Raw genomic sequence first — 25,780 nt, 5'->3', positions numbered from 1 at the left:
GATTATAATATTCCTGGGTAGATAGAGATGAAGGAATGGCTGACTCATATTGTGACCCAGAACTACTAAAATGCAGATCTGAGTAGCTTGTCAGAAACCCAGTAAGTTAAGTCACATTTTGAACAGAGAGGTTTCTCTGCTAATTGAACAGTAATTCAAACATTTTTAAATATATAAATATTAATATATCTAATCATAGCTATTTTCACTAATCATTAAGCTATTCTGATGAGAAACAGTTATATAAATAAAAAACATACTGTATTTTGCCTATTATTTGAAAATCATTTTATACATATCAAATCTAAGAATATTGCCTACATCAGGCTTTGCAAAATTCATTTTATTTCAAAGCACTTTAAAATTCTGTTTTTAAACAAGCATTTAAAATCTTTTTTTATATATAATTAACAATCACTATCAAAACTTGTTATCAGATTTTTTTTACTGCTTTATGTACAGAGTTTTATGTACAGCTTTATGTGCTTTATGTTCAGAGCTGTGAAAAGAGGTGAAAAAAATGTGAGCAGGAAACTCAGCTATTGCTAACGGATAATATTGACTGAAATAGAGTTCTGATGATTTCAAATTAATATTGATCTCAATTTTCCTATGGTAGAACTAACAGAATCTGGTTGTAAATCAGAAAGCTTTAGACAGGAGCACCCAGGAGACTCTAATAGAAAACAAACAAACAAACAAACAACAACAAAAAAAAAAAAAAAAAAAAACACGTAAGTTTGTAGGTAAATGGGTACTAGTGCTTTTCTACATTTACTGAAGACACCGAAAAACTCAGTGAAAAATCTGCCACTGACTTAAAGTGGTACTAGGATTTTTTCTTACTATTGAGGTGAACATTTAAAGAGGGGATTAGGAGGTCTAGGATGCCCTCGAATTACCATTTGTGAGAGCTGCATGCACTTCTTAATTCACTTTGCAGTTGCTTTAGCAGTGATTACAAAGTGATGAAGATATATAAAACGAATCATATATATAATTATATTTCTATATTAAATTTATAATATATTTTAATATATATTAAAACTAGTAACAAAAATCAAAGTGGTGGAAGATCTCATTGCTTAAGCAGAAAATGATATGAAACTTTTCTCTGGTCCTAGACCTACTTCAAATATAGGAGCAAATCATGTCTCATACTATGAGGGTGACAACTAGATAGCATTCTAAATTTGTATTTATAGATATAATTGTTGCTATAAATCATAAACTATGTAAACTATGGTTGCACACTGGAACAGGCTCCCCAGGGAAGTGGTCACTGCACCGAGCCTGACTGAATTTAAGAAGAGATTGGACTGTGCACTTAGTCACATGGTCTGAACTTTTGGGTAGACCTGTGAGGTGTCAAGAGTTGGACTTGATGATCCTTAAGGGTCCCTTCCAACTCAGGATATTCTATGATTCTATGATAAACTTCTCAATATTTTTACAAAATACGAACCTAAACTAAAAACATAAAATACATCAACACGTATCTATCAATCATTCTCCTGATAGAATGAAGGTTGTCAATATTCAGTTTCCCTATCACATTTATGAATTATCAGTGAAAAACTGAAGATGTGAAGTAGGATAAAATATCTCCAAAGTTAACATCAATTAAAATAATTGGTGAATGATAAGTTTATCATGTTCAAAGCCAGCTTGCACTTGTAAACCATGTTATTCTACTTTTTATCTTAATTCCTCATCTTGTCATTTAAGAAGACACAAGGAAATGCAAGTATACCTAAAAAGCAAGAAATAAAAGTTTTGTTCTATTACCTTTCTGATTAGACTAACAGACTCCAGCTCAGAAAACGAGAAATATGTACTTAACATATTTGTGCTGAAGAACACAAGGACAAGTAGAGATGTAAAGATATGCTGCAGGTAGCAGTGTGATTTACCAAACAGTGACCATAACATTATCACTGTTTTATGAAGTTAAAAGTTACTACTGTGGATCAGGGTTAATAAAATGATACGAGTATCACAGCCACTCTCCTCTTGTTATATACGTGTTTGCAAAATCCAGCTGTTAACATCCCTTCATTCCTGTAATCCAGCTGTTAACATCCCTTCATTCCTGTAATTCTAACATCCTGCTTCCTGTAATTCTTTGGCTCTTTTTTCTACTAACATTATGAGCTGTTACCTGTGTGGCCTTAAGTAAGAAGGAATATATGGTTATATCACATTGTGTTACTTTTTGTGGGATCCTCTGCATCACCTTATGATTAAGAACTCAATCCAACTCCCACTGAAGTTAGTTCAAAGAATGATATGGAAGCCATGAATTATATGTTATTACTGAAAAAGACTATAATATTAGCACTTAAGAAACTAAATGACAAGTGAAGTAACGACAACCTAAAGTTGGTTAATAGTTCTCGGAGAGACCCAAAGGAAACCAAATACTTTATAAATATTTTAAATGCAAAATATGGTGAACAGTACCATTGCTGTTGATATTGCAGTTGTTTATTTTTTTGCTAGAAAATTTAGATTAAAATGCCCAGAGATAAAAGAATAATTACTCATTTGCTTTACATCAAGTAATGCAGAATGAGGTCAATGAATGGAAAAGTATTTATTTTAAGATGAGCCCATGGGAGCTGGAAACATTAAAAAAAATATGAAAAATATTTCAAAAAATATTTCAAAAAAGGATTTTTTTAATCAGCGTAGTGCAAACATAAGTAATATCCAGTATCACATACACCACTTCACATACCACTTACCACATATAAAAGAATAAAGTAAAACCAAGTACAGGGCATGGAAATACTGTCATTAACAGTTGCAATATTAGATTTCTGTGTCAAATGTTTTACAGATACTATCATAGGTGTTATAGATATTAATACAGAAAAAAATAAAAAGACACATATAATAAAAAACATTAAATCAAAACCTCAGAAATCGTGGTATGAACTCAAATAACAAAATTGGTTCTTCTTCAAGAAGAAACAACTGCCCTCAAAGGGTTAGGTACTTGGTGGCCAATTACCTGCAAGATGGTGTAATACATATGATTCCAGATTTACTCCAGCACTTATGAATGTAACTTTTGACAGAAAAAATAAAATTCACCTCAGAGTCAGAATAATCAGATTTCTATTACATGCCCCTCTACATGTTGCAGACCACATTTATAACATTTTTGTTATACGATAATGAATGTTGTGTAAATGCACTGATGGACAAGTTGACAGGAACTTGACTCCAGTATACACTCAAATTCTTAAGGTTTGTTTTACTGAATGTAGAAATGCCTCCTGTCTGTGAATTTGTACTAATTATAATCATGAAATTTCTTCATTTTGGATGAAGAAAGGTGTCAGTTGGAAATTTCACAGCTAAATTTATCTTCCAGTTACCTGATTGTATTAATATATACAGTCTTTGTTGGAATAGATACCATATAAATATTTATTCTATATTTCCATTTGTCCTGTATCCTATGTAGAGTGGTATTTCCAAACTTATTTACATGAAATTATTATTTTGATAAATACAAATAGCTGTAACAAACTGTGATTTTACGTCTGTTTTCCACTTTTCCATTTTCAGTAGAACATTGGACTTGTGATTATAGTTGATAGAGTATGAACAATAACAACAACAACACAACAACATTTAATAAAGTATATTTAAAACAAAATAAAAATTGCACTTCTGGAGGTGGGACACAACACTGTCCCTCCCACCTCCTACTAAATGTTTTGACTTTGATTTGGCAAAGGAAAAACAGGGCAGAAATACAAGCCTTTCAGTGCTATGTGAAATGGTGTAATGTGATGGCATGTTAATTATACTCCTAGAAGTTTCAAAAGCATAGGGATATCTATGTTAATTCTGAAAAATAAGCAGGCAAAATTCTTAACAGTGCATTCCAGAACTTCTGAATTTGTAGTCAAGGACATACCTGCTTTCCCGTTTTTCTGACTTGTATTCTATGGCTATCATTAAGAGCTTTAGTTTCGCAAACACCAGTCTGCAGAAAGACAAGACAACAAGAGTCAGTTCTTTTTCATAACCAGTATCATTTTTACAGGAATGTTTTGCTAAGATGTTTTCCCATTCTTCACTAAGATATACAAAGATCAAGTATTAGGCAGTTTCTTTTTTGAAGATAATAAACTCGTTTTTTTTTTTTTCTTTAAAATATAAACTAACAGCTTTCTTGAGTTGTCACACAACTTAGCAACTTAGCATAAACAGCAGCACTATATTACTCAGTCTACTTAAGCAATAATTACAACGGTCATAATACAAAACATAAAATTGCACTTGAGTATAGCTGTAAATACATTAGGAATTTTTTTCAAATCTTTGCTAGAATTTAGTCATATGCTGATTGCAGTGCACACTCCTTAGAAAGTATGTAGAAACATACATTCACATACATTCAATGAGTCAATATTTGCTAGTTCCTGTCACAGAAGAAAAGAATAACTGGAATCTATTTCTGACCAATATATGGGAAAATACACGCTGATACTGTAATATATATTTATGAACTGAAGCAAACTTTTCACACTTCTGAAAAGACAACTAATGTGACATTAGAGAGCACAGTAGGACCTTATAACCTCTGCTTTCATGTGCTGGCTCTTGCTGTCTCACAGGTGTGTCGAAGACTATTTAGCATGTATTCCTTGGCTGGGTTGGGGTGAAGGGGTTGTCCAGCCTTTTTTATTTGGGGAGTGGGAGGGAGAAGAGGAGGGGGTGCAGAGGAGAGGTTATGACAGAGCTTGGAGAAAAGTGTTAAAAAAAGATTTCACTGGCAGAGTCAGATAAGTCTGATTTTACTCACAGTTAGAAAATTGGAAGCTTTATTTAGAATCATGTTTATTAAGAGTCATAGAGGCTGGCTTGGCCATTACCTGAACTAAGCTCGGGTTTGTGGTATCTAAAATTTGACATATTTGCAATGCTGAATAAAATCCAGAGTTTGGGGAAACATTTAACAGCTATGGCCTGATCCAGCATCACTGCTTCAGAGAGGCAAAAATTGAAATGGGATTATTATATGTGAAATAATTAAATTTTACCAGTCCACAAATACAGAAGAGGTGCCTAACCCTCTGAGATAAGTTAAAGAGAATGACTCAAAGATAGAAGCAAGAACTTAACAGTGACAGACAGTCCAGGATGTCTGTGATAGTGGCTTAATTTGGAGGCACTCTCAGAGTAGAAACTGCTACTTCTATGAGTACAACCAGAAGAGAAATAATCTGTTCTGGAACTGTGAGAGAATGCAGACAAATAGTGAGTGTTGCCTACTTGCCTAACTTAGTTCTTTGACATGGAAATGTAGTCTATGACTTCTCTGATTAGCTCCCCAAACATGGTCTATTATAAAAAGATACAAAAAATATCATGACTAACATGGGAATATATGCCACGGTTGTAGAACATGCAACAATACACTGCACAAATGAAGAGCAAATAAAATCTCTACAATTTTGCCTTTTGAAATGGAAGAGAAAATAAAACTGTGCTAAACTGTCGTATTTTGGTGGCCATAATAGGTATCATTGCAACCCTACACATATAAAGCTGTCATCTACAGAACGATTCTAGGACAAATTTAAAGATTTTTAGTCTCTAGAATTAAAGTTGTAGCATGCCTTATGCTATGGTTTTACACTGTATGCTTAAAATACTCCCTTTGCCTTACAGAATATTTTTTTTTTTTCAGACATACATTTCTCTTGGTTAATACAGTTTGCAACCAGTTCCATAAAGCTCTGGATGCAACGCTGCTTGCATGACTCCAGTACATCTGCTTCAGTTAATGAATAGTTTCCTTGGAATGGGACATAAGCCAAGACAGTGATGCTGACAAACACTATTCAAAGAATGGAAATAATTAGAAGAAACAATAGGACAACTAAATAACTCAGTTTAAATCGATTGCTAGTTAATTTGTTCAACATTGAAAACATTTATGCTTTCATTTAGAATCACTGAATTCCAAATCTCTTCTGAAAATGGGCATTATAATGTTTGGAATACTTCCATGCTGTGATTTCTTTAATGTTTATTTTATTGGCTTCCTTCTGATGTAGCAACAACATTAGGACTGTAGCAGAGTGAGGTCTCCTACAGAAACCTTTGGTTTCACTTGAGAGCAGGCAAACGATTATGTCTATTAATATGTATTTCTACTTACTCACAAACTGCAGGGAAAGACAAACCCACAAAGGCACTAGACAGATATTCTGTATACATTTCATTTGCAACTCCTTCCAGATAGTATTTCTGCCACGTATCCTCCTCAATCTAAAAATAGAAAAAAAAAAAAAAGAAAAAACAAAGAGAGAGAGAGAGAGAAAAACACAGATGTAGAGTTCTGAGTAAATTAAAAAAAAATAAATCTTTAAAATTAATTAAAAACTTAAACATGTATAATTTTTTTTTTAACAAATAAATTAACTGACCACTCAAATGCTATGGCATTTAGGTTTTTTGTTTGTTTTGTTTTTTTGTACCAGACAAGGAAAAAAAACAGAGTTCATAAAGACAGTAAATCCTATGTAAAAATAAAACACAGTTCTTGGCAGGCACATTCAAGCATGACATGAAACAAGGTGGTAGAGAGCTTAAGGAGAAAAAGCTACTAAATTTTCTGTTTTTGAAAATTCTCTAGCAAAATAGCTGCATTATATTTTTTACTGAGTCTTAATGTTTGTTTTCACTTTTTTTTGGAAGTTTGTCAACACTCAAAAAGCATCATTTAAAATTCTAAATAATTGTTCATTAACAAGGTAATATGAGAAGCAGATCTACTCAAATGGTTTCAATATATAATTTAAGACTGTATTTATGTAGAAGAGTAGTTAGAAATGGAATTAATGAGAGAAGTTGAGCTTTCAGAGATTTTCTATTTTTGAAATAAGGTATGTGATCTTACAGATCATTAAAATATTCGTTTACTCTGTGTCTAAAAGCTGTAGTTCGTTCTTTGCAATGAACATGAGGAAACATTTAGTTCCACTGCTTATGTAGCCCCATTATGGTCTTTGTCTTACAGAGCAGAAAGTGAGATGATACTGATTTTAGATATAGAGGAAAAAAAAATAAATACAGTAAGAAAGTATTCATTAGAGAAGAAAGTATTCATTTATTTATTTAAACTCCTGGTAGGAACTTGCAAAACTACCTCAAAGGTTGAAATACTAAATACCAACTGACCTAAGGACTTTGATAACTCTATTATTTCACAAATTGTCTTTGTCCAACATCTTCAGTGTTTCCCAAGCTCAGTCCACACTGTGCAAACAGATAACAATATCAAACCAATCCTGCAGGAAACAGAACTGTAGCCAGACCAAATGAGGTGGCAAAAAGATGCTTCAGGAACATCCATCCTTCCAAATTAGTGCAGGTAAGGCTCAATTGCTTTATGCTATACTGCCTAGCTTGATTATCTGAAGTCCCAGAGTCAGTGTAACTGCAAACAGCTAAAACAGCCTTTTTTTTTTTTTTCCCACTACATAGAGAACTTTCAGCACATCAGAAATCTTTATCAAATAATTCATTTCAATACGATAAACAACTTATTACTGCTTCAAAATTTTGTGCAGCTACATTACTGCTCACCATGTCAAATTCCTTGGACAATATTCAGCCAACAATTTTTATGGTATGGAAGGACTTAGGGCAGCAAACCATAGGTTTGCATATTCTTTATGGTAAAACCATTACAGCATATTAGGAGAAGTCTGGGTTTTGTTATAAATATATATTACAAATATCAATATAATTGTACATCTCTGTCAGTATTCAAGGAAAGAAATTACGATGCGATGTAAGTGAGTTGGGTAACAGCATCCAAATGGATTTTTTAGCCACTCAGCGATAAATCAAATCAAGAAAAGAATCTTTAAGCAACAATTTATCTTTGCTTTGTCAGACTACAGCTGTTTTAAAACAACATTAAAGCAAGAGTTTCTTGCATTACATACAGGGCTTAACTGAAGTATCTCCACGTAAATCCAAAAAAGGATAAAAATTTAAGGTGGAAAAAATTAAAGCACATACTCTGATTGCCAGCCAGTTCAGAACTGTGACCGACAACATATTATATGTAGCATCCAGTAACTGGCTTTCTGGGTCTTAAATCGAAAAACAAACTTACACCTACATAAATGTTATTCAAGATTATTTTATTCCACGTATTAATTTTGTTTTTCATTTAACTAGCTTATTTATACTAACTTATTTATACTTAAGAAGTTTTATTTCTTATTATCTTAATCTAAATTATGCTTCTAAACCAAGGTAAAATCAAAGGAAAATGGTAACTGTGTAACAATTTATAAAGTAAATACCTAATATTTTTTAATTTTAAATTAATTATTTAGGAACTGGAAAATATTTTTGTTTTTAAAGTTTGTGTAATATAGGAAAAAAATTATATGAGCACAAGCTGTAAATGTAATCTGAATTTTAAAACCAAAAGCTTTAAATGGTAACCAAGACCTCTTCATTCCTTAAAAGTCCAAAAACAGATGTTTCTTGTTCCTTTGTATACTGTCCTTGTTTTGGCTAGGATAGTTATTTTCCTAGTAGCTTCCTAGGTACTTCATTTTGAATTTAGGATGGTAATAATATTGATAACATCTCGATGTTTTAGCTGTTACAGATAAGTACTTACATTAAGCCAAGGGCTTTCCCACCAGCAAGGAGGATGGGGGTGTGTAAGGAGCTGGGAGGGAACAAAACCAGGACAGATGACCAAACTTGTCAAAGGGATGTGACACCATGCTCAGAAATAAAAATGGAAGAGTTGGATGGGGGTCTGCCATTGTAGCATCAGTCAGCTGGTGGTGAGCAACTGGGTGTACATCATTTATTTTGTGCATTCTTTTCTTTCTTGTTTTTCCTCTCTTCTGTTTCTTGAACTGTCCTTATCTCAACCCATGAATTTTAATAACCAACCTCCAACACTCCAATTCTCTTCCATCCTGGTGTGAGGGGAAGGGAGTAAGCAAATGGCTATGAGGTGCTCAGATGCCTGCCAGGTTAAATCACAACACACACATTTGAATTTTCTAAAAGTTTTAAGCTATACTGCCATGTATACTGTCATATTCTTACTCTTGTCCCAAATCATGAAACTCACAAAACCAATAAAATCAGAAATATATAGAAATACAGTGATGTTCCTTTTCTTACCGCTTTCTTTAGCTGCTCTTTCAGAAAGCTGCCTTCATCCTGACTCCCCGCATTGCCTGTGAGTTCTCTAAGTGTGCACTTGACTTTGCCTCTTTCTATTCTCCACCATTCATTACCTGACATCACAAGCAATTCCAACTGAAACGTTACTCTAGGCTAATGTCCCATATATCCTTCTTTCTATTTCCCTCTTAACTACTTTATCCAAACTGAAGTCTCAGCTTTCCTGACATTTAAGAAATGTCAGGAAATATGGACATTGGAGGTATAGACTCCAACTCAGAGGCTAGTTCTTACTTTACCACCCCATTGGCACTCTTCTTTTAGACAGTGTTGAACCACACCAGCACACAGCATTGTGCCTATCTTTCAAGCTAATAAAGCAGGTATTTTCTTTGCCTTCTTCAACCCAATCATTATATGCTTAGACCATTCAAATCTTGTTTTCCCACATATCAGTATAATCTGTGAAAAAATGTCTAACATGTCAGAAAAAAAATAATTAATCACCTCTAAAAGCCATAAAAGACTGATTCATTGTCCTAGCATTTTGTGCCTATCCAGTACCACAAGTGTGAAGGATACAGTAGTCATTTGTGCTAAGCTCACTGACTAAAATCAGGATGATATTACCAGGAAATAAAGCAACAGTCCCATTGAAAGGATTCAGAAAAGGAATTACATTTGAGCCTCTGGGGATGCAAAAGCACATGTCAGGAGTGTAGAGTCCTAGCAACATAAATAAGACCTACAGCTGTGCTGTCTAACTTAAAGATCCATTTTCATACCATGTCCACACAGCTTGTACTGAAATGCTGTAATTATGATGAGCTTTTTAAAATTTTACAACTTAAATGCATCTCTTCCCTGATCTACAGCTCATTTAAACCACTTGAACTAATCTCTACTGAATGTGAAATGCTTAGGATCATTGTCCGAACAGCACAAAGTAAAAGGAAACTGCAGTGTGTTTGACATGGTCATTCAGGTGAGGGAAATAAAATTAAGATATTATTATATAATATTATTTAATTAAACAAAATTTATTAGATTGGTATATTGTATTATTAAATATTATTACACTTATTTTATGTATTATTTTAGATTATAATTTTCATTGGAATTTAGTGTGACATAAGTCTCTGTTGCACAATTTTCCATTATTAAAAAAAATATATTATACTGAAACAGCTATTTTACCAGGACTTGTACGGTATTTTATGTATCTTTTATCCTACAGACTTGGTACTAATTTGGGATTCACCAGTCTTTTCCTAATGCTAAACTATTCAAAAGGCAAACTTTCAAAGGAACTTTCTAAAGAACAGAATAATTACAAACTTTTTAATAACCCAGTAAAATATCAGTTACAAAGAAATAATTTTTTAAAATTTTCTTCTGCTGCTGACAGGCTGCCGGGTAATGAGTTACTTCAGTTCTGGAAAAGTAAACAAAGAACTACAAGAGTAAGTTACAATATGGAGATGATCTAAATCATATACTCCCTGACAAGTGGGCTGCAAACAATCAAAAGAAATTTCTTCCACAGAAATTGTTTCACCATTCGGAGACCATGTGTGATGCTAAAAGGGATTTGCATTGTGTTATTCTCCACCACACACAGAGAAGTCATATCACATTTTTTATAACCCTTTTATTTATGTGAAGCTTGCAAACGTTGCTGATCAGAAGTTCTTTATATATGGAAAACAGATAAAGTGCCGACTGAATAAAAAATGGAGTAACGACAGTAAGAACATGTTTGTGACAAGCTCTATTTTGTTGCTTTTTCTTAGATTGACACCACCTGGGGTTGGAAAAAATATACAAGGAGAAAAAGGATAAGCATAAAGATAGCATAAAGAAAACCAGAGCAAGGTTGTTTTCTACTCCATTTCTCCTTTCTACTTTCTTTCCTGGCTTTCATTTCTTTAAGCCACTAGGTTTGATTTGAAGGAAGGAGCTGCAGGACTGAAAAACAAAACAAACTTATTTACATAGTAGCGATCAAGATTCATAAATTCACTTTCCTGTAGTGATTGGAATGTTGAAGATATGTTCTGTTAGGATACTACAAAATGTTGATTAATGACTTTTAAGAATTGCTGATATATGGGATGTTATAAAAGATTATTAAAATATAATGGAGAGAAGATGATCTTTGCAGTTTGTCTTCACCTGACCTATGACTTTTTCCTTGTAACTTTAAAGAGATAGATGGTCACCTGCCTGGTATTTTGTGAAAGGCAGTACCTGCTGGTCTGCTAGAAATGAAACAATGATTAATAACCTCCAGCATTCAATATTTAATTTCTAATTCCTTGAGTCTTGCAGACACGCCGCACTTTGAGTAAGGGCTCCACAGGAAAACACAATCAGTTTCTCCCATAATCCATATCAGCAAGGTACTAATTCTAAAACATTTACAATGACAAAAAAGTATCCTGATACTCCTGAAGTATCAGGAGTTACTATACTTTTGACTAATTTAGGGCTTTCTGATACTTTGTAGTAACTATTAACCTCAGATACTGTATCCTTAAATAAATTTGTTTATTCAAAATGTGCATTTGTTTTATTTTAAAAATAACTTGAATGATTGTAATCCATTCTTTTTTTTTTTGATTTAGTGACACTCATATTTTACTTATCTATTCATTAATAATTTGTCAAAATTTAACCATTAATGTGCAGATGAAAAAATCTGTCCCATATACACTTACAAAACAGATGTTTTTCATGTCATTTGGCTAACAACGTTTTGCTGTATTCAGCAAAAAGAGATGAATTTGAGGTGAATATGGTCAAGATTCTACTAATCAAGGTTACCATAAATCTCATTAGGTAAAACTATGAAAATTACTATGGTTAGTTAAAATTATATCTTGTATTTACCCTAGCTGAAAATGTCACCAGTGAAGAGAACAACCTTAATTTTAAATTACAAAACATTCAATTTTATGGTAATCCATTTCACCCTGATCTTATTGCACCCTACTATCATTTAATATTTTCCCTTCTTTCTTTTTTAATTTCTTGCATGTTATTTCCATTTTATTTTATTCATTTAATTTTATTACGATAGACCTCTACAGATCTTATATAAGGTAAAACTTTTAGTCCCACATTTTGTGGGGGAGGAGAAGCGAAGCAGAAGCTTGTAGCTGAGAAAAAAACAGTCTTTTTTTTTTTTTTTTGATCACGGAATAAAAAGGTATGCTTTGAAAAAGTACTTCTAAAACACCAAAGCCTAAATGTTTTCAAATCTCCAGCATATGATATTATAACTACATGAGGACAGAAAAAAAAAGTCAGACAAGCTTTAACAATGCCCATTCATGTTTCATATACAACTCTTGATGTTCTCTAGATTTTGACTATAAACAAAGGTAATAGGCAGTTCCTATAACCACAGATGCCACTTACCTCTGCAGATTAATAATAACAATTTCTTCTTATAAATCAGGTACTTAACTCGACTGTTAATTGTTGGTAATTCAGTTATTTAATATATCTGTTTTGGTTTTCGCAAGTCATTCTTACATGCTTTGTGCATTTATATCTCAGATATCTGGAATTCAACAAATCTCAGGCAATTTTCTTCAGTCTACTCTATATTGAAAGTACAGAGGAATGTTCTCAGGGGGATTTTAAAATTAAAGCCTACCATACTGCACGCCACGTATAAAAAGCTTTCCTTTGTGTTGCACTGTTTCTACAGAGGATAATCACACTCTTGGGGTAAGATCCGTTCCTCTCTGCCACTCAGTAAATTACTCAGAATGGAGTAAGGCAAAGGACTTTTGTCCAAATCCTCAGTCTGAGTTGAATCAGACATGAACTCACTTCTCTTTCCATGGATATTGCTCATAGCACATTTCAGAAACACCTCTCCAGAAGTATGTCACTGATGCACCATCTCAATGATGACACTATTATTTTTGTGTAGCCAAAACTCTACAGAGACAACTTAATCTGCCTCTCTACTGTAGCTTCATATGTTCTAAATAAATTCTCTTTCAATTTCCTCTTTATTTGTTCTAGAATTTGTACTCTCTTGTCCACCTAAGCCTATTTGCCAATTTTCTAGAAAAAAGGAAAATAATATTTATTTTAAGTTTAACTTAATTAGACTTAAAACTTACTACGTTTTAACTCTTTATAAAGGTTATATGCTTTAGCCAAACGGATACAATTGTGTGTGCATTTTCAGATGAGGTGATTTGGGCTTTTTAAAGGAATTTGTCCTCTAGTCTCCCCATATATATTTTCCAAAGATTTGTTAAGAAGCTGGATGGGAAATTTGCTTAACCTCAAGCTATCTTAAATTTATGGCTTCTTTTTGGGCTGGGAGAACCAGGGGACCAGGCTCCACTACATTTCTTCATTTCTTATGAATCTGACTTCCTAAGAACTAGCAGTGTCTTTTCTGTCAAGAAGCTACAATATAACACAGCTAGAAGAAGCAACAATGGTCAAAGATAGGTTAACTGAAGAAAAAAGATGATTTTTCCTTAGTAACTAGATGAAATGAGAAAACTTCTGCAGTGACACAGATGACAGAATGATTATAAAAGCTGCAATGGTCTTTGTTCCTCATTGCACCATTAAAATACCAAACTTTGAGGTCTATAGGAGAGAAATCCTTCTGAAATATAGCTTTACATTTCCATAACTAGAATCAGGCAACCTTCTTTAATGAATAGTAGTATAATGTACTTCTTTAACATATTCATCATGAATTAGATAGCTAATCACATAAGGAAAGTCCACCTGAACAAGGAGGGAGAAGTGTTTCATTTACTCTTCAGGAACAGACATTTTAAGAGAAATTCAGTTTGTAAATCACTAGCAGTTTTGTCACTTGAGAAGAAACTATTTCAACTGTAGAAAAATAATATTTGCAACAGAGATTACAAGTTTGTTTTCAACTCCTAACTGGAACTGAATGAAGACAAAATCAATCAAGAGCAATTCTATTCCCTCTCTCTCTCTTTTTTTTTTTTTTTTTTTTAAATGTGGACCCCTTACTTTACTCATGGAAATATTGTACACCTCAAGCATATTACCAAGCAATGACAAAAGACAGACACTTCTACATCCTTTTCCTTTCCTTACAGAAAAGGAACATTCTTCTGTTTGGAAGACATTCATCTGCATGATCCTAAGTAGCAGGCTTAGCAGGTCATTCTGTTATTTTTACTCCTGAATTTAAATAACTAACATACTTCAATCAGATACTGCAGCAACATCAGTAAATGTAACATTCTAGAAAGACAACAAGATAGTACAATTAGTGATTTATAATGCAACAACAAGGAAACATTCATGATCATTGACTGACAGCCACACTATAGCATACATGTATACTATATTCTTTTGATTTTTATGTTGAATCATAGCAAAATGTTATCACAGGATGCTATGCTGGTTCAGATAGTAAGAATTCATTTCTCTCTTCAGAGACCTTACAAACTCAAGAGCAAATTCTAACAAACAGTGACAAAAAATTAAGTTATTACAAATAAAGCTAGCTAAAGAGCATTTCTCTCTTTGTGTGGGATCTTACACAAAATGTGTCATACAGTGGTTTGAACCTACACCTCTCACATTTTACTCTAGTATTCCTCTGCTCTCCTCTATCTGTATATAGGCACAATGTTGTTATCTACAAATACATTTACATAAAACAATCATTTACCAGCGAGACAGAGAGATCAAAAAATGATGCATATCTCACAAACACAACCACTAGTATTGTCAGGACACCTTAACACACCCAGCCCTACCCCCTGTCAGTACAAATATCAGCAGTTCGGTAGCCCCAACTGATCTACTAAAGCATTTGCTTTTCAGTGCAATGACATAGTTACATGTAAGAAATTGACTGTATCTGAAGCTGACAATGCTATATAATCTTTTCTGTCAAAATTTAGGTCTCGCTATCAACACAGAGAACTAAGACTAGAATTGCAGTATGACTTGGGATATTATACTATACTTTGCATTAATCAAGGAAAAGCAGGAAGAGGATGATGGATTGTCTTTATAAATATTAAGGAAGTGACAAAATGAAAATTCCTTTATAGCATAATTAAAATACCTGTAAAGTCTGCTACCTGGCATTGAATAAACTCAGCTCATTGCCATCCAGGGAAGAGCAAAAGGCAGCACAAATGCTTCAAGACTAATTTCAGATGTTTAGAAGAACACTGTCCATTATATATTTTGAAATATGTTTTATTTGGTAAGCAACCCTATTTTATTGGATAAAAAGAAAAAATAAAAGTGCTGTAGAAATCACGTGAAAGTTGTCAACTATTTCCTTCTTAAAATACATATAAAACTTGCTTTTCAAAGATGCCCAGAAGGTCATGTGGAGAAATGTTTTACCAGAACTGCCTAGAGAATAACCTCTTCACTGGAGCAATTCATCTGAGCCCTCACTAAGCTGTTTTCTTTTATATACATCCAATACAGGGACTCCTGCTAGCACCAAGGCTCACAATGCTTCCAGGGCTTCCTGATAATTTTATAATTCTCTTCTCCATCACATTTTTTTTTCTAGCTACATACATGGAAATAAAGAGGAAGTGCAAACATAACATTCTTGACTGGTAGCTGAAAATAACATCTCCAATGTATTTTTAACATTTCCTCATCCTCATTCATAATGCCCTTTCAGTGTACACAAATTGCTTGCGTGAATGTCTGGCTTCATTGTACCTTTAGACACAGAAACCAAAATCTGACTGGTAAGTGTCAGATAATTGGCTCAAAGCTGTTCATAAATTCCTAGCAAAGATTTAAGCTTCTCAGATTTAGTCTTATAATCAAATTTCCTTAAGCATCATTAAGTGTCAACTATCTCTTTATTTGATTCTATTGTTTTCCTAAGTCAAGGTACTCCATTTATTACACAGCCTCCTTAGGAACGTCACACTACGAGAAGCTGCATTTTTCACCTATTTTCAAGTTCTCCTTTATTAGAGGAAACTCACTGAACAAACCCTATTCTCATACTCATACTCATTCTCATACTCATATTCTCAACAGCCCAAGACTTTTGGCCTAAGTGGCCAAAAATAAATAGAAAGCCAGCTGTTGTGTTCCATCAGTGTGTATAAGCACCCGTCTGATGTAAATCTGCGTGGCTTCATTATGTCCATCTCTCAGCCTGTACTAGAATAGAATATACTGAGAGAAGCGGGCATTGCATACATGTGGGTGTGAGCAACAGATGCCAAAAGAGCCCACAGAACATTCCTGCTCTCAAAATAGCTTAGAAGAGAACTGAGACTGCTCTAGATCATTTTTCAGTTCTGGAATGATGCCTACTGTCTTACCAACAGAGCAAAGACAAAACTAATTCATTTTTGGACTTGTGTTACACTCAAGGACCACATTCCATACTTTATTAATTTATGTAACAATACTAACTCATGTTGGATTGCATGATTGCAGACAAGGACAAAATTTGACCACCTCTGCCGTTTATTCTATTTACTTACTTTTTGCTATGTTTTTCATACGGGTAGACTTCTTGTATGCATTTGCTAATCCAAACAATACTGAAAGTGCACTACAGTATAGTATTTCAATCTTTTGCTAGGACTACGCAAGCAGTAAGTCCTGGTTTCTTTATTAATACAACGATAGCACTTTCTGCTATAAAAAGAACAGACTATTGAAAAACAGTTTACAGGTGTAAAGCTTTTGGCTTTTTTTCTCCCCTCAACATGACTTGTTGAACAGTCTTTTCTCCTTTAAGTGTTTATAGACACTTTTTGTTACAACTGTGCATCACATAATCTTTTTGAGCTGATTTTCTTTTTATCCAGCTTGTTGCCAAAAGAAGCATAAAAGATTCCATGTGAGATTACATTTCTAAAACCAAAAAGAAAATATTAGACACAAATATAATATTTTGAGGTTTCTTTGTTTGTTTTACCTTTAATACTAGGCAGACTGTTTACACAAATCATTTAGTTGTAAAGTAACATATAATGAGTTAAATGTGTGCAATGTCACCATCAATCATGTTCGCTTTTGTTTGACTGCCCAAGCATTTATGGCACATTAAATGACTTTTGAATCACATTAAAAGAAGGAGGAACAAACACACATTTCAAACTTTTTTTTTTTTTTTTGAGAGAGAGAGAGAGAGAGAGAGAATTTCAGTAAATCTCCCTGGCAATCTCCTATCTTGTGTGAGACTATACTAATGGCTCATGGAATTTATGAAGGTCTGACAGCACGTAAATTCAGTACTTTAAATGAAAAAGATTGGAAGTCCTTTTAGGGAACGTACATCTTTCTTTTCAATAGAACCCTCCTTAATAATTCCAATTAACTGCTCTTCTACAATACTCTCTTTAAGCACAACCACCACTTAGTAACAGCTTTCTCTTTCAAACACAGCTTTTGGAGTGAGATAGTTTGCAGAAAGAATATCCTTTCAGTTAAATAAAAAAAGAAACCTTTTGCTATCACCAATTGAGTTGAATTATAATATAAAGGAGTATATTCTCAGTTCTTCTATGTTTATTTTACTTTAGATTTTAACACTCAGAGTTCTTTGAAAATGATTACATCAATTTTACATAACTGGATAACTCATTCTTAATTAAATAGCAAAATTTTTAACCAACACTAGTAGAGTCTTGCATTCTACCGATGCAGTATTTGACAGCATTCTGTTAGTGCCACCTGAAGTAACACAATTTAAGGTATGTCTGCATGCTACTCTGTTTATAGCTGCATATAATCACAGATACAAGAACAAAACTGACATTGATACCTTCCTCTAAATCAAATTTGTTGTTATTTTTATGTTTATTCTGTACATATAGAAGAAATCACAATCAATAAAATGCAGACTGTCTTAACCCATTAGATAGATCCCATTAGAAGACTGGGATGGTTTCTACCTCAGCAAAGGGGCAAAGTGCTTTGCAAAACTGAGTATTCAGCTTAAAACCGTTCATCAGTGAAACAGCCCAATGCATGGAAATTATTATAAGATTATTTTATAAAATAATATAGGGTTGAAGATGGTAAGATACTGGTGTAAGTGGTCAGAGACATTTTCTGGAAAGTTGTTACCTTTAACTTTGCATTTTTTGACTTGTATAAATATTTTAAGTTCAAATCCAGACCATAAGTGTGTGTCTCTGGCACAGTTCCCCAAAGCCAGACGCTTTCTGAATCTGTCTCTTTTTCTTTTTTTTTTTTTTTTTTTTTTTCCTCACTGCAAGTTGAATTTCATCATTAAAGTAACTTGCATTAAGGCTGGGGATTCTGAAGATACTGGATTTTCTTGGAGAGAAAAGATTTTGGAAGAGAGAAGCTGAACAAAAGTTTTTGACCTACTTCTGACATCAAGAGCAAGTTCACAGAAAACTTTGCCACACTAATTTGAGAGTGCATGACCTGAATGAATTTCACAAAAAATTGATTTTTCTTCAGGATATAAGTAGAAAGAATTAATGATGAATCATGGACAGTTTTCCAGTTTGGCTTTACTGAACTAAACCAGCTTTTTTACTTGAACTTAAATAAAGATGCAAGCAGCCTAACTGCAGACAGTAAACTGCAAAGCCCAGATTTATTTTTATTTCCATATTGCAAATAGGCATTTTTTGACAGTATGTAGTAGTCACAAGAATCTGTGGTCTCCATTACCGGGAGGATTCCAAAGAACACCTTAATAAGAATTTCAGGACTTCCTGAGAAGTGAATAAAGATTCACTACTCTACAATGAAATGCGCACTTCTGTGGAACAGTCCTGCCTTTCTCACCTGATAACATTAGGCTTTATGTTGGTATTTCTTTGTGTTTTTGTTTGTTTGTTGTTGTTTTTTTTTTTTGTTTCCCTTGCTAACTAGCACAATGGACTTGAAATGGCCTTCCTTGTACTTCAGTGTTTCTTGTCCTATTAATAACAACTGTCCATCCTTGATATTTGGAATTACTGTCCCAGACAGGGGAAGGAAGCATGAGAGAAGCACTGACTGCTTCAATCAAGGTCTTAGTCCAATTACCACAGATGTCTAAAATAACCGCATCAAAATTTTGCCAGTTAAGTTTGAAAAACCTCTTTTACTGAGAGGAAACACAAATGAAGTTGTAGGATGTTTAGCCTTTGGTTCCAACACATTTCTTATTTACTCTCACAGTCAAAGGTCCGCTACCCACTTGATGTAAAAGAACAAAATGATCAGTCCTTTCTTCTGGGCACTTTTTTTTTTTTTTTTTTTTTTTTGCCATATGGGACATATATAAATCACATTTTTGTTTTAGCAGAAGGGACTTTTCTCATAGATAAACACATAGTTTGTTTAAAGCAGAGCAAAACACAAAACACCAGAATTATCCCCCTTGAAATGGATGATAGTTTGAACAATTTTTTAACACCAAACTTTCCAAATAAAAACAAAAACATAACTTTGACAGAACCTGACAGCTTTCTCAATTTGCAGCAGGGATCTTTTGCATGCAAGTGTGTGGTGTTTTCTTCTTTGTTTGTTTTTGCTTTTTTTTGTTTGTTTAACAGAAGTTGTTAATGTGTTCCTCTCTGTTGCATATTTGAGCCATGTTCTCTATACAACTTTCTGACAAACTGAATTGCAGACTAAAACATTGTAATGAGACAAGGCATTACCTTTATGAATGATCTCATAGAGAAAAGGTTGGCTAACATTGTTGAAAGGCCAGGTGCCAGGCAGCTCTGGGCTATGAAACCCAGCTTAAGCTCCGCAAGACAGATTGCATCATCCCCTTCTTTCCAGTTCCAGCTTGGGATATTTAGTAGATGGGCCTGAAGAAAATAAAATAAAATGAAACAAATAAAATAAAAATAAAAATAAACTCCACAGGTGAAGAGGCAGAAATGCTTCTGTAAATAAAGTACAGTAATGAAGGAGATAGAAGTGAATGACTTTGTTACTGGCTTTATTTATTTGTTTATTTATTTTTCTGACTAGGGAAAATTACTTTAACTACTTAAAAATTAGTTATATGCTAAGCACCACTCCAATCTTTTATACATATTATTATAACAGAAAAAATTTCACATTTCTCAAGCCATGTTCTAGATACATATATGTGGCTGTGACACTATGTGAGGCCCATACTCACATCTGAGTGAGCCTTAATTTTCACCTTAATTATTTTTATTTTTTTGAACCTGCAGTTTGACAATTACAGATCCACATTGCCGTTTAAGAAATATAAATTAACTATAAATGGTTAATAAGACTATAATTCCATGTGTGTTTTTTTTGTAACTATCCATAAAGAATTGACTTTCCACAAGAGCTGACTTGCCTAGAAACCACCAGTTCATTTCAGGTAGCTCTACTGCAATAAGCTTGACAAAATTTATGGATTCTGAATGGTTAAAAGTTCACCTGGAATCAATAGCAAGTATGGACACTGTACCTTTGAGAATTATATCCTAGGTAGTTAATAAATGTCAGAGAATTTTGATAAGGTCACTTGCATATATAAATAAAATTGAATTACCTTGTAACTGGATTATGTGACAAGGCTTATTAGGGTGTTTGGAAAGAAAAATGCTTACTGTTAGTGAAGCTAGAAAAAATAGTGTATGAGTGCAAGGTAGCAAAACACAAAGCAACTAAAACCTGTGGGGAGATACACTACTGGTTATCACATTACCTTATTATGATACTGCAACATCTGGGTGATAATTCTTATCTTCGGATGGTAATTCTTTATTGATATAACTCTGAAAGTAAAATAAATATATGATTAAAGTAACATTTAGTTGGTGGGATATTTGGACATTGTATCCCAGCATATCAATGTGTTGTCAAATCCCACAGTCAAAACTGTACTCATGTGTTTGGCTGTAAAGCATAATAATCGAAGTTAAACATATGCAAAATTTACATCTAGTCAAGTTCATTTAACAACCGTCAAGTAATACTAGAGAACAAATTATTTGTTTTTAGTTGTTAGACTTCTATAATATTTAAACACCTTGAATGATGATTTTATTTGACATGAATCCAAGTGCAAGTTCATCTTCATTTTTTCTGCATTATTACTAAGCTCGATATTGAAATTGCTATCTGAACTCTGAATTTATAACAGATAGGTCTACTTCCATAATCTGCAGCTATTGCAGCTATTCTTCGTTATTTAATGAGGGTAACATATATTCAGCTGTGTACAGATTGGATGTGGCTGGAATAAAAATGCTGTAGAACTGAATAGATTGATAATGTGTTAGGAAGAGAGAATGAAAGACATGCAGTAAAATTAATGAAAGAAACAAGCCATGTTCTGTATGATCAAACTTAAGAAAGAGGAAAAAAAAGGTATTCATTATTTCAATTTACATCATCTTTTAAAAGGACAAAACATTTATTCCTATTAATTTTCCATTTCTTTCTGAATTATTCAATTAGATATTCAATTTAATTGAATTAAATTCATTTAAATGTGAGAAGACACAAGAGAATTCCAGTCTTGAAATTACACTTTTGCATTTTATTACATTTAATGTATTAAAGGTATTAAATGTGTTAAGAATGCACTAATCTGCAGCTGAAATACTTTTAATATATGTATGCAACTAACATGGAAAATATATTTTTTGCATTAAAACACAAAAGCATGACTGAAAAATAACATTAGGCATATATAAACCCTGCCCCTTCCACAGACACCCAGGTATCTTGTGCAAATGAACTTCTTCTGGAGAAGCAGCTTTATTAATTTTTTTTTTATTTCTCCTATTTCCTTCAAATCCTAGAATGCAAACATCTGACAAATAAAACTGGTTCAATGCACTGGTCAATTTTGTTTGAGAATTTTTTTTGAGAATTTTTTAACAGATCTTTGACGTTTTAATTTTTAAAAGGTCAGACTGGTCTCATTAAAACTAAGATTTTATGAACAAAACACAAAAAAAATGGAATGACTTAGTTTTAGTTTAACTCTACCATTCACATCCATTAGCTACCATCCACTAATTGATCCTTTAATCCTTTTCCTTCAGAGAATACAGGGAGGAAGCAGGACAAGCTTTGGTGACCCCTAATAGAATAAGCGACTTGTTATCATTAAGCAATGTTGGTCTTCAGTGTTAAAAAGGAGGATGGGTCTTGGAGACCACTGTATCATTGCTATCATGAAGTTTATACCTCACTTTCCCCAAGTAGTGTGATTATTTGGGATATCGGAGTTACTGAGGAGCAATGAGGTATGAGGTGATCAAAGGTCCTTCTGTCCCGTTGTCGACACCAGCCCTTGCAGGGCATGCATTTATGTAATTTATTGTTGCAGCAGCACAATGACTTTTTCTTTCCTTTCACGTCTGTTGCTCCTGTGCATAGTTATGAATACTTAAACTCTAAGGTTTACAAAATGACAAAGAGTACCAAAGCTTATGCTCCATGTGGCCATGTCATCCCTCACCATGACATCTAGAAAAAATGAGTTCTTAAAGTAACAAACACAGCAAGCAATGAAGATCCAGAAGAGAGATGCTGCCTGCCAGTGGATTTGGAGAACATTAGTAAATTACTCTGCTGTAGGAACACAACAGTAATCACAAGCCAAATAACTGCAGCTGATTCTATTCTGGATGCACTAGTACTGTAACATTCTGAGAACTAGTACTGTAACATGACCTGTAAGTGGTTATAACAAAGAAATAGAAAAGGCGCTACATAAAGCTCTCATGTCGCTTTTGAAAGGATGCATTTTTACCTACACCATGAAAATAGAGATTTACAGGCCATTCCTGAAAAAAAAAAAAAAAAAAAAAAAGAAAAAAAAAAGAGAGAGAAATTCAAAAATTCAAATCTGTGTGATTCCTTCATTGACTTAGCAGAGAGGAATACATAAATTGTTAGTTGTTTACACAATTACAGTTGAACTATGCTGGAAGAAGAGCAATCAAATATCTGAATATTGTAAATGAGAAAAAACGGCCAATATACATGTACAAAGTCCAAAACAAATACTCTGATTTCAGATTTCACTTTTGGTTCAGTTTTTCCTCTTATCATAATTTTCTTTTCTGACATGCTATAAGCTAAATTAAAACAGTTTAGGCAGGAAGTTAAGGGTATTCTCATCTCTGAGATTCTGAGACATCTTAAAATTTGCCCCCCTCCTTAAGAAAACTCTGAAACGGTCTTCAGGGTAATTTATCAGCATTGACCTTCAGATCAGCAATAAAGCTATATGTAGAGGATATGGCCTATTTGAACACCAGTTGGCTAATCAAATTTAAGAATTAAAAATTAATGACATTACCTCATAATGTTGGAGGCATCTTCAGCATCTGGGTCAGCGCAGTATTTATTGGCAAGAATTAGGCACGCATCTGCTGACTCTATCTGAGACACCAAAGAAAAAGAAGAATAATTAGCAACCTCTGTTTTCAGCTATTTGTTCATGATAAAGTATTAGGGATTCCAACACTGCCATCCTGATTGTGTGTCATAATATTAATAAGAAAAAGTGTTACAAGATTTTATAAACAACGTGGGTGATGGCAACAGCTTATACACATATACACATATACACATAGAAATTTATTGAAGCTTGATAATGGTGCTCAGATCCAGTTGATAGTTCCATTCATTACTACTATGTTGTATAAGCTAAAGCACGTAAGTTTTAATATCCTTTAATTTAATAATTATAATTCTATATCTTTCATTATTATTTATTTATTTTTATTTTTAATATCTTTTAATATAATAATTTTAATTTTAATATATTTTGTAATCAGATACTGAAATTTAGACCCCTAAATCCATAGGGAGTTCCTGTTATAGTACTACAGTGCTCCCACTAGTCTTGCAGTTTTATTTGGGAATTTAAGTATCTTCTTATTAGAGAAAGGAAGAGATGGCTGAACCTATGATTTAGGATCTGAGCACGAGTTTTCAGGAAGCACAAGGACGAGAGAACTTATCTGTTCACAGGACCTCTATGTTCATGCAAACCTTAGCCCTATTTAACTAAAAGAAGATGACAAAAGATTTTTTCATTGTATACAACCAAATATCAACACAAAAAAATGGTGTAACAGAGAACAAAATACCAGTATAAAACTTCATGGTCATAATGAGAACACTAATGAACTGAAACACAGTATGTGTTGGGCTACAAAAGGTTAAGCAGTTTCTGTAGCCAAATTGGGCAGAAGACACGATTACTACTCCAGAAAGTGCTAACGCTGCATTAAAACCTTATTGGCCTAAGTAGTTGGTTTACATTCCATGTGAGGGAAATTAAAAAAAAAAAAAAAAAAAAAAAAAAAAAAAAAAACAGAAAAAACCAAGGTGGTGCTCTATCTGACAGATATAGCTTTCCATTTTTTTTTTTTTTTTTTTTTGCTTTAGCCTTCATGCTTTTCTTTAAAAGTACAAAAGAATTTACTACAGAGAGTTCTAGACAATGAACTACCTCATTCTAACTACCACGTATCTTAAGTTGTATTTTTATCAGGATTCTAGACAATAGAAAAAGGATTTGACAGGTGAAAAATAATTTTCTAATTGTTCTGATGAAGGAGCATTTTAAACAATTACAGTAAGACAATGTCCTATTATATCAAACATTAATGTTAAATAGACTTGAACTAAACCCAATGAAAAATTCATAAAGAGTTCAATAGAATGGCATACAATGTTTCTTAAGTAACAGCATTACTGTAGCTTTGAAGATCTAAAGATATATAGAAAACAAGGTTTATGGACAGAAGGACTGATACTGTAATATTGTAATTCATTAGACAAGCTAATACAAAAGGAAAAAACATTTTTTGGGGAGCATCTGAATAAAAATATCACTTTTTAGATATTATTTTATTAAAATAATGCAATGAGTAATTAAATAAAAGTCAGGTAGCAGGAGAACAGAACAAAAGAGCTATTACCTTCACTCTTGCCAGGTCATGGGGATTAAGGACTGAACCCTGATAAAATTCCACCTGAGTGAAGTGTCGTTTAAAGAGAGCCTCCAGCTCAAGGTTAGGGGAGATACTGCATCGAGAAGAGGAAGAAAACACAAGAGCAAACAATAATTTAGTTTCCATAACAGTCCCAGTTTACTTCATTTATTTATAAACTGACCCATTTATTTATTAGGTGCTCAGACTTCTGCTGATGCTTTTTCTGTGGTGTAGAAACAGCATGTAGTACTTAAAAGACAAATACTATACTGCTTATACTTCCTCTCTTCTGTCTACGGCACATCTGGCCCATTTAATTGTGCCACTCTGCATGTTCATCATTTGTCACTTTCTCACATATGTGAATCCAGAAGAACTGGTGCAAAAGTTTAAAAACATCCTCTCACAACATTTTCCATAGAAATCATCTGCTAATGCAACAATCCTCTGCACCTACCACTCTCAAAATGGTTGATTGCATCAAATAAGAGAGCTCAATGCGAAATCACTAAAATCCACGAAAAGAATCCCATCGGGACCCTTGTGGCCTGTAAGAACTAGAATTAAAACAAACGATTTTGCTCTGACTTTGTCTTATTTCATTCTGCCATAAATGCATGACTAAATCGAAGAGCATCTAT

At 33.4% G+C, this 25,780-nt stretch overlaps 1 protein-coding gene across 38 annotated transcripts in view; it reads right to left on the bottom strand.

Annotated features, from left to right (window-relative positions):
* KCNMA1 (potassium calcium-activated channel subfamily M alpha 1) overlaps positions 1 to 25,780 on the bottom strand; it is a 467,608-nt gene that overhangs the window by 116,273 nt on the left and 325,555 nt on the right. For all 38 annotated transcript variants that reach the window (XM_068688931.1, XM_068688905.1, XM_068688906.1 and 35 more), the window contains 6 exons: positions 25,125 to 25,230; positions 23,492 to 23,574; positions 20,879 to 20,948; positions 19,860 to 20,015; positions 6,188 to 6,297; positions 3,935 to 4,003 (listed from right to left, as the gene is read on the bottom strand). In XM_068688931.1, coding sequence (XP_068545032.1) covers positions 3,935 to 4,003; positions 6,188 to 6,297; positions 19,860 to 20,015; positions 20,879 to 20,948; positions 23,492 to 23,574; positions 25,125 to 25,230 — 594 coding nt within the window. The remainder of the gene's footprint in view (positions 1 to 3,934; positions 4,004 to 6,187; positions 6,298 to 19,859; positions 20,016 to 20,878; positions 20,949 to 23,491; positions 23,575 to 25,124; positions 25,231 to 25,780) is intronic.

Source organism: Anas acuta, chromosome 7, assembly GCF_963932015.1.
Source record: "Anas acuta chromosome 7, bAnaAcu1.1, whole genome shotgun sequence".
NCBI lineage: Eukaryota > Metazoa > Chordata > Aves > Anseriformes > Anatidae > Anas > Anas acuta.
Note: the sequence above shows the minus strand (reverse complement) of the source record. Positions and strands in the feature narration are given on the sequence as shown.